This window comes from Nymphaea colorata, chromosome 11 (genome assembly GCF_008831285.2).
Source record: "Nymphaea colorata isolate Beijing-Zhang1983 chromosome 11, ASM883128v2, whole genome shotgun sequence".
Taxonomy (NCBI): domain Eukaryota; kingdom Viridiplantae; phylum Streptophyta; class Magnoliopsida; order Nymphaeales; family Nymphaeaceae; genus Nymphaea; species Nymphaea colorata.
Window position 1 is genome coordinate 6,121,586 of NC_045148.1, and position 15,928 is coordinate 6,137,513.

The 15,928-nt window shown below is 39.0% G+C and overlaps 1 protein-coding gene across 1 annotated transcript; it reads right to left on the reverse strand.

Annotated features, from left to right (window-relative positions):
- Positions 1-13,254: 13,254 nt before the first annotated feature.
- Positions 13,255-15,615, reverse strand: LOC116263934 (pentatricopeptide repeat-containing protein At2g35030, mitochondrial-like). Its single transcript, XM_031643767.2, has one exon. The coding sequence runs from the start codon at positions 15,157-15,159 to the stop codon at positions 13,270-13,272; it is 1,890 nt and encodes a 629-aa protein (XP_031499627.1). The 5' UTR covers positions 15,160-15,615; the 3' UTR covers positions 13,255-13,269.
- Between the last annotated feature and the right edge of the window lie 313 nt (positions 15,616-15,928).

The window sequence follows — 15,928 nt, forward strand, 5'->3', positions numbered from 1 at the left end:
GGTAAAACATTTAGAATATTAACACATATTACGTATCAATAGGATTGTTTGGGAGCAATTGATGGTACACACATTCCAGTATATGTTCGAAGAGATGGCCAAAATCGTTGGCGAAATAGAAAAGGGTTTTTATCTCAAAATGTTTTAGCAGTGGTGGGATTCGATATGCGGTTTCACTACATACTAGCCAGTTGGGAAGGAAGTGCAACTGATGCAAGAGTATTGTATAGTGCATTGAAAGATAATCTTCATCCATTAGAAATTTCACATGGTAAGAAAATAAATATTCATGATTTAAATTTACTATCATTAATTTAATTGTTTGACTGACAAAACACATATTGTTGATTATGAAATAGGTAAATATTATCTTGCTGATGCTGGATACCAAAATATTGTCGGATTATTAACTCCATATAGAAGATTCGGTACCATCTATCAGAGTTTAATGTGTCTGGATCTAGGCAAATTGAGACAAAAGAAAAATTGTACAACTATAGACATTCATCTTTGCGCACTACTGTGGAGAGAGTATTTGGTTTGCTTAAGGCAAGGTTTCTGATTTTGAAGAATCATGTGTCATATCCAATATCCACTCAAGTTAAAATTGTACAAGCAACATGTGTTCTTCATAATTTTATAATCAACCACAATCCAAATGCTGAACAATTTCCTTCTGATGATATAAATGATAGTGAAGTAAGTGAAATTATAAATGATGATGAAAATACTGAAAAAACGCAAATACGTGGTAGCAACAATGAACTTCGTGAGCAGATTACTTCAACAATGTGGAATGATTATGTTTCAAGTAAGATATTGATTGTATAACATTCTCATTATATTATATGTTATTGTTTTAATTATACTTGATTATTTTAATACTTTATGGTGATAACCTAATTATTTGTTTGTCTTTTTAATTTCTGAAATGCAGGAACTAGACGGTGATGCATCTTCTCAAGTATTGCATGACTTCGATGGGAAGAGTAGTGTGCATGACAGAAGACAAGTTATTTAGCAAGATGTCATAGTTGTATTTTGCTTTTACAGTCGATGTAATAATCCATGCTTCATTTTATGTTCAATTGAAAGCTTTTCTTGCTTGAACTGTAAAGATATTTGAAGAGATGTCATGTTGTGGCTAAGAGACCCACTAGATCTCTTCTTTCCATCACATTCTTCTTGTGAAAGTGTCAACTGTTCTTCCAGTTTTTCATAAAAGCTTTGTCACAACTGTGGTTGTGACATTCTGAACTGGTTCCTGTATATTTGATTAAACGTATGCTTTTACTCTTTACAAGAAGAGTTCATTTGAAATGAAGGGTGCACGCTCTTACATTATTTGAACATGTTCCTTCCAATGTGATGTGAATGCTTCTCCCTTTGTTCACTGGCGTTTTGTATTGCTTCATGATAAAAGTCTTATACGTTTTTTGTTTTTTCTTATTTATTGTTGATGAAGTTGTACTTGTAAATAAAATATTCTATGGAAATAGATACAAGAGATATTGAAATTGAAGGTTTCTTTCAGTACAAACGTCAGACAGGATGGACAGAACGGATAGATCAGACAAGACAAAAACAAACGTGGACAAAACAGACAGAACAGACACACACGAAACAAACGCCGGACAAGAAGGACATAGTGTTCTGTTCCTAAAATCATCAAACGGTGGACAAGAAACACCATTGTCCATGAGGACAGGACAGTGGTGTAATGGACAGGACGTCCTGTCTGTCCTGTCCCAATGGACAGCAATCAAACGACCTCTTCGGATTGAATCCCAAAAAGATCTCCCAAAAAGTGGATCGATCCCACCAAATGTGGAGCACTTCCTAAGATCTTGGAAGCAAGGGGCGAGCTCTCTTCAAATGATCTCTCTAATGTGCTATATCTCCGCCACGTGGCGAGGATGAAGGGTGGAGATGGCGAAAGGCTTAAATGAGAATATTCACTTACCTCAAGAGTAGGGCCAACCAAATGACTCCAAATGTGCCGGCGTGGATGAAGGATTGCGTTGAGGATTTTCTCCTTTTGCCACTCGAATTCCCAAATGCGCCAACACCAAATGTACGAGATCTTTTGCACGCCCAAATGCGATGTTCTTCAATGGCCGGAGTTCCCAAATGTTGGCCAGAAAAAGAGCAGCGGTCGCCGGAATATCAGAATTCTGGCGAACCTAAAACCACTCCGTTTCAAGCCGGAATTTCACCAAACTTGGCCAAAATCTTCCTTCTGTTTGAACGATACTTTTGATTTGCTTTTTCCTCTTTTTCCACCGTCCAATTCACAACTTTTCAACTCTTTTCTTGCTGTTTTCCAGTAATATACTCAGGCCTAAACCGAGACTTAGAACTGAGGTTTTGAAGAGATTTCGCCAATGAAAATGGCTTTCAATCGGCTTGGGAAAAGTACGAACTCCACGAGGTATCCTTGCGCCTTGTAAGAACGGTTTTCTGAGAGACTTCCATCGTCAATCCCAGCTCAGACTCATGGGTTTTCACCATGGGAAAGTGTTGATCCTTAAGGCCGAATTCTTCCACAAAACCGTCCAACAAAATCCACAAATCGCCAAGAGAAGTTATGGCACTAACCTTCAACCGATTGATTCCAATGTCGCTACCCTGGTTCGCCTAGTTGCCTAGCCGAGTAGAGGTCTTCCCGAAGACTGATCTGGCCTCTTTTCCTCCTCCATGGTTCAAGGAAGAATGCACCCTTGACAGCTGGTTGTTGATGTGGGGAAACTCGTGGCAAGGAGATCCTTCGCGCCGAGCACTTGAAAATCTTCTAGCCGGTTTACCTTGGGCGAGTGAGATGAGAAGAGAAGAAGAAAAATAAGGCAAGGAGAAAGAATAACCCTCAGTTTTGCGATGGGGATTGGCTGGATTTCAACCTCGGTGGCTGATTTTCCCCAAATGTGACTCGAGGAAGAAGAGAGGTGCGTGGAAGGGAGAGTGCGCAAGGGAGCAAGAGAGAAACGTGGAGATGAGAGAGAGACGAAAGTGAAAAATGAACTTAATTTCCTTCAATTGCATGTGAATCCAAATGTGATCAAAGTACTTATAGTTCTGAAGTAAAACGGATCTAAACACTTGATCCGGATCTGAAAACTCAATCAAATCAACCAAAGCAAATGGCGCACTCCAAATCCAAAGCAAAAGTGCACAAAAGCAAACACGAGACCTAAAGTCTCATCCCTAAAACCGGTCCTCCTCTAACCCGCACGTGCTTGGGCTTGACTCGGACCTAGATTTGCCTAGGCTCGCCCTAGATTGACCCTAAGTGATCGGGTTTTGACCAAGACCTGGGCTGGACTTGACCTGGACCGGACTAGACCCACCTATGTGGTCTTCAAGAGCCTCACTTAGAGTCGTCGCATTTCCTCCCGCACCTCCCACTGCTTCCACTCCAAGCTGATCTGTGAACTTAACCTCGGTCTGACCTTGTTGCTCAACGCCTCCCACTCCTCTCTCTTGACCCCGGCTTGGGTCAACTCGGCCCTGTTGGGCCTTGACTGAATGAAGGGCGGCCTTGCCCCGCCTCCTATGACTGCTCTCGGCCTCGTTAGTGGCTGCTCTAGGCCAAGTTGGCCCGCCTCCTATGACTGCTCTCGGCCTCGTTAGTGGCTGCTCTATAGTGGCTGCTCTAGGCCAAGTTGAAGGCTGACCCACACAGTCTTTCCACCAGCGACGACCTCCAAACCACCTACGGTCGTCACTCCCATCATAAGCACTGGATGCAGGGTCCAGGCGCATTCAAATAGCACATTTCACCGCTGGAGACAGGTAAAATCTGTTCCCTAATCTGCATAAGCTCGCTGCTGTGCATTGCTTCCCTGCCGTTGCCGAACCATCACGTTCGAAGGACCAGTAGCCGAACCGTCACGTTCGACGGACCATAGCTACGCAACCCACCGTGGATTTCACGTAAAAACGGCCAGGATGGATTCGAGACGTCCTCCCGGTTCCAACGAGCCAGCACATTCAAATCCGAGCTGTGAGCTGGGAGCAACGGGCCTGTGAAGCTGAACCTGTCACCGGCGTGCACAGTCCGTGATCCCTGCGAGTGTCGTCCTCTGTTCCGCAACAGCTCCCGTCCAAAACCGCCACCGTTCTGAGTTCCTCACCGAGTCCTGTAGCAGGAGCATCGGTGCCCGGAAGCAGCTGCAGCCTGCGTTTGATCTCAGTCTGGTAGCCAAATCCTCATCTCTGCCAAATGTAATCCATGTTTGTTTCTGGACTGTGACCTCTGCTCGTGTGGTTTGTGTTCGTCGAGTTGGGCGAGGAGGAAACTGCACAGTCAACTCTAGCTGCCGCGGGTCCACAGCTGCGTTCTGTGCGAACCGAACAGAAGATTCTGACTGCAACTGGACGCATTCGGTAGAGGAGCAGGTTACGGTCGGGTACCTGCTGGAGCCTACGCGCCGCTGGAACTGGAAGGCCAGCCAACAGTGGGCACTTATCTGGTTTGAGACGCCCTGCTGTACCATGACTGCTACCCGGCCATAATTCCTGCGGCTGAGATCGGACGCAACCCGGGGACAGCCCGGGAGGTAATCCCTAACTCTCTTTCGGACCAGCTAAGGGGAACCCTCAGCCAGTCCAAGCATAAGTATGAAAATATTTGTCATAAATAAAGTCGAAACAGCCACATACCTTAATAATAAAACTTCGAAAACAAAGACATTACATCTTGATTATATATGAAAAGTAACTTTTATTTATCAAAAGATAATAAAGTAAAAATGGTTCTAAATATAACAAATCATAACCCTAATTGGAAAAAAAAAAAAAAAAAAGTAACAGCAGAAATGATTATAAATAAAAATATCATACTAATAGAAAAAAACATGCCCAATCAATTAATGAGTTTCATAAAAAATGAAAATATATGCAAGAGATAAAGTCTAAATAACCAAAGAGCTCAATAATAAAAACTTTGAAAAGAAAGACATAAGTATGAAAACATGGTGATTATATATAAGATAAATAACTTTTATTTATTGAAAGATAATAATAGCATAAATTATTCTAAATAAAACATAACCCTAATTAACAAAATATGTAATTAATTGTCACATTTTAACAAGAGTATAAGGTTCATGACAACTTAATAAACTATGATTATACGACTAAAAATGTCCAAACTCCCAAGTAAAAAAAAATTGCCAAACTGTGATCCTCAAATAGTTAAAATATATGACAAAATTACATATTAAAATGGAAAAAAGAAAGTCATTATGTCTAAATAAAATTCATGTTCGATTATAGCACTCAATAAACACAATTCCATGAAACAATCTTGTAAAAGAAAACAACTAAGAAAACAATTATTAAACTTTAAAATAATTTACATAAATAAGTTTAGTAAAAAATCAACAGATATATAATAGTAAAGCTTAAATAATCAAAGAGTTCAACAGTATAAAGCCTTGAGAAAAAAGAGATAAAGTATGAAAGTATCACAATTATACAAGAAAAATAATGTTTAATTATTTAAAGACCTAAAAGATAATGTAAGCAATATTAAAAAAGCTTTCAAAAAATATAAAATAAAAATTAACATAGGGTATTTATTATATATACAAAGATTATAAATTGTCAAATGTTGTATTAACAAAATTATAAAAAATATTAAACTTTTCTAAAAATAATACACAAAAAATTAAATACGAATTGGGATATAATGCATGTAAGAAGTACAAAGAGTATGATAGAAACAATAAAAACAAGAAAATACATCCAAAGAACATAAAAAGGAATTTAAAAAGTGAAGAATATCTACAATACAAGACAATTGGAACTATTGTATTTTTAAAAAAATAAAATAAAAAGTTACAATAAAGTATTTATTATTCATATAAGAACTTTATAAATAGTCAAATGTTGCATAATTGCATTTGTATATAACTCTTTGGTGACAATATAATCCAAAATAGTTCAAAATCTTTAAATCTAATTCATATAGAATGCACATCTTTAGGTCCTAGTCTATTTGGAGACATGGAATAAAATTGGAATGACTCATAATTAGCTCTTCAAAGTATGATAGAGATAAAGCAAAAAAAAACAAACATAGGAAAGTGCATCCAAAGAACATTAAAAAAGTTAAAGAATGCAAGCATCTAAAGTAGTGCACAAATATGTGCAATAAAAATAAATATTCTAACAAAAGATATAAAAATTTTCAGAATGAATGTCCGTTCTATAGACAAACTTAATATATTCTGAAAAGCTGAATTTATTAGGAGTGAAATTATAATAAAAAAGCATCCATCAAAAGATAGTAAAAGCATCAACATTTTTAAGTCAGATATATTATAACTCTAACTCAAAAAAAAAAAAAAATCAACCAATTACCACTTTTTTTTAACTAGGGCATAAGATTCATGCTCTTTTGATAAACCACACCCACATAACTAATATACAAAAAATGCTTATTTATGAGACCAAAAATAATTAAACACCCAAATAAAAAATTGGCAAAATGGGTCCTCAATCAGTTGAAATATAACATAACTATAAATTAGAAATGGTTTAAGAAGCAGTACTTTAGATAGCATGCAAAGAAAAATCCCTGAAAATAATTGTTATATATTATAAAATATTCTATAAATAAGATCTCATGGTCCTTTATTGTTTAAAAATCTAAACTAAAATAAAAAACAAACTTAATTAGTAGAAGTGACCATGATGACATAATTAATAGATATCCTAAAGCGACAAATCTTAAATAACTTTTGAGAGAGACAGGTACCAAATAACAATAGATTTATCATAAAAAGACATTTACAATGGACATACTTTCAATCAACATGATCCCATCAAATACAAATAGAAAAAAATCATTATTCTGGTGAAAGTTCATCTTTGTGGTCTTGAATCAAACATAATTGAATGATTCAAGCTTGTGTAAGAAAATAGTAGCATTTGCTAATTTTACAGTTATCAACATCCACATTTCAGTTCTTTCTTTTCACTCAATTCTGGCCTATGTCTTGCCCAACGAAGTTGGACAAGAATCCATTCAACTCCATCTTGAATTTCACAAAGTAAAATGGAATTTGTGGTTGCACTCCTCGAACTACTTTTGGTTTAGAAGTCTTGTGTTGACAATCATGTTTTTTGGTGACTGATTATGAGGTTGGATATTAATAATCCTAAACAGTAGTTCCAACTTCAAAGTCCTCCGCCAAGAATAAACACAATCGTTTGCTCAAAATCATCTAGACATATATAGTGGTGAAGCGATAGAAGCCACCCTAGGATCCAACAGTTGCCCGCCTGTACAATGAAAGACTACAGCGACGCCTTTTTTTTTTAACTCTTATGTTGTTTTATTCTGATATGGGAGCTGTAATGTAAGGTAGCATACTGTAGATATAAGAAAAACTAGTTTGTTTGTATAAGATTAACAACTCCTATGCTAACATGCAACTATAATAGGAACAAGGATAGAAAACAGATCGGAAATGGTCAATCGCAGAAGGAGTACTATGCCCTCTATGCAAAACAAATTTGTGACATGCACCAAACAGGGCAACTATAATAGGAACAAGGATAGAAAACAGATCGGAAATGGTCAATCGCAGCAAATTTGTGACATGCAACAAACAGGGTGCTAGTTCCAAAATGTTTGAACATGAATCAAACGATCCAGTAAGATGACTAAACTCTATCTAAGAACATGTAAGTTTGTTTAGTAACAAGTATAGCAATTGATGTGACGTCAACATGTGTATTTAGAGGTTACAATTTAGTGAATGAGAGAAATACCAAGAAAGATTTCGGAGGCCTGCAAGCAAATAGAAGTTCACAAATTCAACGATATGGCACAATGCTTGAGAAAAGAAGTGAAAAGCAGTTCAGGAATAACCGTAGGGTGGACAATCTCACGTTTAGATTAGATTTTACCATGATTTTGTGAGGTGACAAAGCTGACACTATTGATTTTGATTTCTTCTGAGATCCTATATAAATTTGATCACAATAATGTGCTAGTAGTGTTAAGTACTAAAATAGCAAACCATCAAAATCTGATGTGTACTATAGCTAAGACTATTGGCTTTGAGTCCTTATGAAACCTTATTTATATGTATTTCTCAAATTTTAAAAAACTTATGTTTCTGGACATAGAGAAACCATGCATCCGTCTGTTTGGATTCTTCAGAAACATTATCAAACGCTAAGAAAACTGGATGGTCCGAATTACGGCTGCCAAATAAAGTAGACAAGTACAGATAAAATAAAATCTAAGGACTGATAAGGACATATGCTAGTTTGGAGATCTCAAAGCAAGGGATCAATAAGTTTGACACTTACAGATGCTGTTTTGGAGATCTCAAAATTAAAAAAACACGCCAAGATCAGGTCGATCTATAACGTGTTTTGCATCTTGCTGGACACAGCCATTTGATTGACAAATGGTTGACCAGGACCTGCAGAAGGCAAGTACATCTAAAAGCATCACCAAATTGATGGAGATTTGCTCGATCTTCTCCTGATAGAAGTGAAACCCTGCAACTCTTTACGACAATAGTAGTAAACAATCAGCTAGGGAGACGCGCTCAAGTGAATAGAGTACAGTACAACGTCAATCTGAATCTGTAGGAACAAACATTTATGCAATGCATAACTCAATATCATGATCAGCTACAAGAAATTAATCTAGTGCCCGTATCAACTTGAACTTAAATGAGATTTCGAAATGACGAGCATGAATCTTGTCTAAAGGCGTACAAGGAATCAGTCTAATAACAGTAGTAAATGATGATCAGTCTTCCCTGACCTTGGACTCTAAAAGGAAGCTCGACATCGCAGGCCAAGAAGGACCCGGCAAGGGAGGAAAAACATACCTGCTCAAGACGACGGTCCGAGATGCTTCACTCGCCTCCGAAGGCGGATTCCAGAGTCCGCCGTGCTATTGTGTTGTCACAGTCTCCGGCTGCTCGGCGGGTGGCGTTTGGCAAGGAAAGAGTCCTCCAAGAATCTGCTGCAATGCAAGAAAACTTGTTCGTCGTCGTCCAGGCTTCTTGTTCACTAATTTACGGTTCGCCACCACACGAGAGGCAATATTCGAGCCGCAAATCTGGGATGGAGCATATTGGCCGTCGGTGGGTGGGTAACCGGCGGCGACCGGATTCAATGGCTCATTCAATGGCTGCACGGTTGAGAGGACAGAGAGAATCGATGGCTGCCTTATTTCTGTCGTTCCTCTGTTGAGATTCTTGACGTTGTTGGGTATAAAAATCGTTCAGATGGACTCCAGATTCTGGCGATGCACGCCGGAACTAAGCAGGGGGCATCCGTCGGCAGATTGGTAGCCGATTTAAATGGCTGCACAGTGTGGATCCGTTTGAGCAATGTGATGTTGGTGATTCCCGTCGCTGACATCAAGATTTTGATCGGCACTGGTCAAGATGGAGAATCTTGGGTGCTTTCAGGTGGAGAAAGTATAAAAACGAGAGGAATGGGGGTGAACCAAAAAGAGAGGGAAGAGAAAAGAACGGGGAAAGATGAGAGAGGCGCGACGGGAGCGAGCTGACGGAAGAGAGACACAAGAAGTGATTAAATGTAATTCAAATTGAGGTCACTCAAGCTACAACGGTCATATTAGTTTATTGCAAAATCCCGAATGCCCAGACTCGTGACTTTCTATACCCGGTCACAACAAACATTCGACCTACGGTTCCAGGTCACACCACATGTGAGCTAGTGTGGGCATTTGCCCACACCAATGCACCAAATGTATTGACACCCTAAAATTTAGTCGTTTATAAATAACAAATTTTGTTTAGAACTTGGTTTTTCTATCAATATTTCAAACTCTACGCTTAGGTAACGCACTTAAAAATATATAGTGCTGCACCCACCACTTTATAAAATGGTTAATTTAACGAAGTCAATAGAAATCGAATGTACCATTTAACACAATAATTTCTTATTCGAATACAAAAATATACAAGTCTATATGTTCATATCTAAGTTTCTAATTTGGAATTCGAATATGATTTAAATTTAATTTTTAAATTCACAGTCCAATCATCACACCTTTTCCAAATCCCAAACTCATATGGATATTGGATACTTGATATTGACACCATAAAATTTAGTCGTTTATAAATAACAAATTTTGTTTAGAACTTGGTTAAATGAAATTTTTAAAATGTAATTAAAATGAAAAACTAATATGATTTGATTTTTTAATTAAATAATAAGTTTTTTTCTGTATTGGACCATTCGAATGAGATACTCGATCTCAATGATTCATTGACATCTATACAATTCAGAAATAGGTATGTTAGCGGACTGGATTTCAAATAATTGGATGTAGATTTAACTACATTCGCTTTTTCGAATGTTTATATATTTAGATTTGAATGCAAACAAATAAAGTATTTGCATCTGACCTCATAATCCGATTCCGACCTTCGAATTTACATTTGAACTTGAATAGACTTTTTAATTAAAGTCGAACAACATTACAATAAACTACTATAAAAATGTGTTGGCATTGGATATAGTATCATTGTTTAAAATTAAATCTGATACAGATCCGATTGGATGTTTATTGAAATTCCAATTGAATCTGATTTCCCAATTAATGTCAAAACCTTTACCCCTTTGGTGGTTTAAGAACGGGCCATGCTGGGCCTCAACATCTTTGTCTTGACCCAGTATTCGGCTCGACCCTGCTAGTGTAGTTACAGGCAGACAATTACCGGGCCGGCCTGGCCCAATGCCCCGGCCTAACTGTATATATGAAATTCATATTCGGCATAGGCCTCAATGTCTTTGTAAGGTGGATAGACTAATAAAACTAATACACTATCTTATTATTAATTCTTATCTTCTCCAAGGCTAGATGGAGGTTTGGAAGGCTCTTTGGGGCTGCAATTGCACTTTGAGTTCTTTGTGAGCAGGATGAGGATTTCATTTTCATCCTATTGCTTAGAAGAAAGCTAAAGCGGCCCAACCCATCATCTTCTTAAGGTACAAGGCTTGCTTTCAACATTTTGGCCTGTCTTCCTCACTTGCTCCAACTTGTGTGTTGGTGCCTTTCTTTTTGCAGCACATTGGGTTCACGCCTTGAGGATTTGAAATGAAAACTGACTGCTTACGAACCCGCTTTCTATCCACTGCACCAACCCCCTTGAAGATTTTTACTTTCAATGCTTCAAAACGTAGCAACTAAAGAAGTTAGGTCACCAAGGATGAGACATCCCATCCTTGGTGCTTTTTATAATGCTGGGGAATAGCATGTGTGAAAGAAACGCTAAGAGCGGCAGCACCTCCTTGCTTCTATTGGAGCTGAATAAGTTTTGAAAAGTTGCCTTTTTAATTGAATGGCTAGGATGAACGCTAGGATACATGTCACCATCTGGTGATTCCAGACTCCAAACATAGATTAAGACGTATATTTAGACTGTAATGTGAACATAAAAAGAGCTTTGGATTTGTAATACTGATATAATATTTAGATTGAAGATCCAGATTAAGATCTGGAGTGAAGATTTGGACTGTAGAATGGATCTGGAATTGCAGATTTTGGACTTGAATCTTGGATTCAAATGGTATTGATTTGAAAGAGGGAGAGATGCCTCATGCTAAGGCCCATGAGCTAGGTGAGCTGGTCCAGGTCTAGTTGGCCGAGCCTGAATAGGTCAGGTCAAATTCAATCAGGTTTCCAGAACTAAGCTCGGTTGGCTGGAGCCCACTGAGCTAGGATCGAATCAGGTCTGCACCTAGGCTAGGCCTATGTTCAATCGAGCGTGCATTCAGGTCAAATTTCATAGGTCTGGTTCTGCTTGGGCTGGGTTGCTTGAGCCTAGTCTTAGAAAACTAGACTAGGTGTGTTGAACTGGGTCGGTTTTGTGAACTAGGCTAACTGTGGTCAGGTTCTTAGGATTAGTTAAGTTTGAGCCGGGCTGGCTTAGGCGCAGCATGCTGTGGGATTCAATTATGCACATTATACCCCATTATAACATAGGATAATCTGAAAAAATGTGAATAAAACCAAATTCCAATTTGTCCATGGGAACAACATATGAAAAGACAATTTTGGCACTGATGTCTATTTTTTAGAACGGCGAGGTCTGGGCTTGGACGTGGGCTTCTGGGTTAGCCTAGGCCTTGTTCAGACGGTTCAGAAAAAAGATTTCTTGGTTTATTTAGAAATCACCATTTTCTATATATATAAAAAAAAGGCACAACTTTATTTCAACAAAGAAATGGGAAAATGTGAGATAAACTGGGAAAAAACAGGTTTACGGGATTCTTGGTGGAGTTTTGCCTAGGGTACCTAGCTAACAGGTGTCTTAACTATAATCAATTGAGAAATCAGAGAATTCTGATGAAAATCAAGCAAACTCAAAGATCTAGACATAAATAAAACCGAAGTGACTCAGTGATAAGGTTAGTAAATATATAAATTTGAAATTGTACTTCATCGTGGAATTTTAGTTGGAACAGAAACGAGAAAAGTTAGATCCACTCATGAAGAAGACGCTCCCAACATGGCATAAGCTGACATTGCAAGATTGAACCAAAATTAGACTTGGACCCAAAAAACAAATTGGAGTGGCGGGCACTAGAGGGGTGACCTCCCAACACTGTGACACATAGTAAAAAGAAACGCGTTATTTTTGAAAAAAAAATGAGAAAATTAAATGCTGTTTAAAACTTTAATAAACGCATTTTCTGAAAAAAATGTTAAAAACGAAAAAAATGTGTTTTTAAGGTGTTTTTTTTTGTATTTTTTTTCACTTTGTTGTTATTGTGATGGTATTGAGCAGTGTTGTTCTTGGGATTAAGGACACCATTATGGGAGCCAAGTGGTGTATTCTTCTCTCTCTCTCTTGAGAACATGAAATCTTTTGCAGAGAAACGAAAACAACAAAGGTCTTCGAAAAAAGTTGAAATTTCAAGATGCAACACAGTAAAGATAATTCCACTGCATGACGGAAATTGGAAGGAGTTCTTCCTATGTCCTAGTGAAAATTTGTATTTGTATGTTCTCGACTTCATGCAGAACAACATAATGTTGGAGCACAAACAAAAGCTCCCTTCACCAAGCAAGGGGATTGGACTAAAGGCCTCAAACGTAGAAAAGGACAATAATTTGACATGCAGCTGCAGGATGCGTCTCTTTGCATAATTGGTAGAGTGCTCCTAACACCAGTGGCTTATGCAGAAAAGAAAAGGTCTCAGGACCCTATAATCAACAAGACCATCCAAAGAACAGAGAGCGTATTGAAAGAAAAAGAATCATTCCATTAGGTTAAATAATGAAACGAGATTGTTGCAAGGCATGTATCCAATTCTTTTCATCTGTCTGTGTACAATTTGAAGCAAATCATATATCTGGTTTGCTTGGCTATGAGACTTATCACGTGAAATAAACACATGCACTCTATTCTGCACTTCAATCCAACTACATCCCGGTTGTTTCTTCAATCCTTTGTTCTTTAGCTTTAACCGCACAGTGGAAGCTTCTTTCCATTTCCCAGATCCAGCATAGATATTTGACAGCAGAAGGTAGGTTCCAGCGTTATCAGGTTCCACCTCTAGAAGCTTCTTTGCTGCATATTCCCCTATTCTTTGATCACCGTGGACAGTACAGGCAGCAAGCAATGCACCCCAGATGCATGCTGAAGGCTTAATGTTCAAATTTTTGATAAAAGCCACAGCCTCTTTAAGCTTACCAGCACGGCCACACAAATCGACCATACACGCATAGTGATCTTCACGTGCCTTTATGGATTTATTTCTGATCATGGTGTGGAAAAGCTTCAGACCTTCATCAATCATGCCAGCATGGCTGCAAGCAGATAGAACTCCAACAAAAGTAACGTCATTTGGATCAAATCCACAATCCACCATTTGATGAAAGATTTGAATTGCCTCGTTGCCATGACCATGATATGCATAAGCAGCAATCATCCCATTCCAGTAAACGACATCCTTCTGCACTGCCCTATCAAAAATCAACCTAGCAGTTTCGATTTCTCCACATTTTGAATACATACTCATCAATGCTGTGTCTACAAATGAATTCGAGAAGTATCTAGTTTTACAAACAATTTGATGTATCTGCTTTCCTTCATTCAGCCCAGCCAAGCTGCTGCAAGCACCAAGAACACTAACAAACGTGCCCTGGTTGGCACTGATACCAGCCCTCTGCATCATGGAGAACATCTTTATTGCTTCTTCATTATGGCCATTTTCTGAGTATCCCATTATCATCGCAGTCCAGGTGACTACATTCCGGTCCGGAGTTTCATCAAATAACCGTCGCGCCATTTCCAAATTGCCAGACTGAATATAGCCCGTAATCATATTGTTCCACGTAGCCACATCCCTCTCCGGCATTTCAATGAAAAGCATCTCTGCTTCCTTCAAGCGGGAATTCTGGACATAACCAGCAAGCATCGAATTCCAAGATACAACGTTTCTTTCGGGCATTTGAACAAACAGTCGTCTAGCGTCATCAATCCTACCATTCTGTGCCAGACCAGCAACCATGGATGTCCAAGAAATCACGTCTCTGCTAGGCATCTTTCTGAAAAGTTCTAGTGCCTCCTCGATTCTCCCATGCTGAGCCAATGACGAGATCATCGTGTTCCAGGAGACTACATTTTTCACGGGCATTTCATAGAACAGGTCGCAGGCACGATCAATCTCACCGTTCTGTGCGTACCCGGCAATCATGGTATTCCAAGAAACAGTGTTCCTCTCGGGCATCTCACGAAAAAGCTTCTCTGCTTCCGATATCCGCTCAGCCCGCACATACCCAGCAAGCATTGCTGTCCAAGTGACCACGTTTTTCGTTCCTGCCCTGTCGAAGAGACGACGAGCCTCCATCACCAGCCCACACTTTACATACCCTGAGATGATGGCAGTCCACGAAACGATATCGCGTTCACGCATTCCATCAAACATTCGGCGGGCTTCCGCAATCCTGCCCTCACGGCTCAACTTGGTTATCATGTAGTTGGCCCGCGAGATGTTTCCATTCACACTTCGATCACTTTGGGCGTGGAAGATCGGTTTACCCTGAGAGTAGCAACAAAAACCACTCAGAGTAACACCAACTACCCATTTTACCTTGGAAGTTCGAACCGCAAGTGCTGCAACACCCAGAGATGCCACCGCCATCGGTGCCTAAGAACTGCCTCTTCCTCTCTTTTCTTTTTCTTTTTTTTCTTCTCCTAATCTTCAAACCCATCGTCGCTACCTCAGCTTCATGAAGATAAAACGAAAGAAAAGGCAGTGTTGGATCTTCTAAATCAAGAATACCGTGGTTTCCGAACGCCACAGCCCGCCGACCATCATTTTTTGAAGGCTTCGGCCTCCTGAAGGGAATTTCTCAGCGAGATTCAGCATGACACTCCGAGAAAGGAACGTAGTCAATCTGCACAATGCCAATTGAAGTCAACCTTCAGACGCCGAAGCAGGTAAATAACAATCGAGCATTTCACAAATGCCCTTGACCATGGGTTCTGCCAGTCTTGAGTGAACTGGTAAACAAAGTTCCACATTCCATTCTCTTGTGCTACAAGTATGTGTGGCAGTAGTGGTTGCGGCCCTGTTGCAACTTCAAATGGACGATGTCTTGAAGTTCCACTTTTTTTGGGTTGCATTGAGGAACTTTACCCAGTTCTTCATATTGGCATTGATTAGATGTCATAGTATTTTATATGCTTAGACCATTTGTTTGTAGGTGGAAACTTGTTGAGAATAGCAATTCCAAAACTAGCAATAAAAAAACTTCAAGCTAAAACTTGCATGTGAAGTGAGGATTGCGATCACTTGCAATTTTTTTTTGCTTGCCTCAATGTTTCACAATGTTTTTGACAAACAACTCTATTGTCTTTTCTTTAGGACATTCTTTTGATGCTAGAATGAAGATGACATACTTAGAGTC

Coding starts and splice junctions, on each gene's coding strand:
- LOC116263934 (XM_031643767.2), bottom strand. CDS start 15,159: ATGGCGGTGGCATCTCTGGGTGTTGCAGCACTTGCGGTTCGAACTTCC.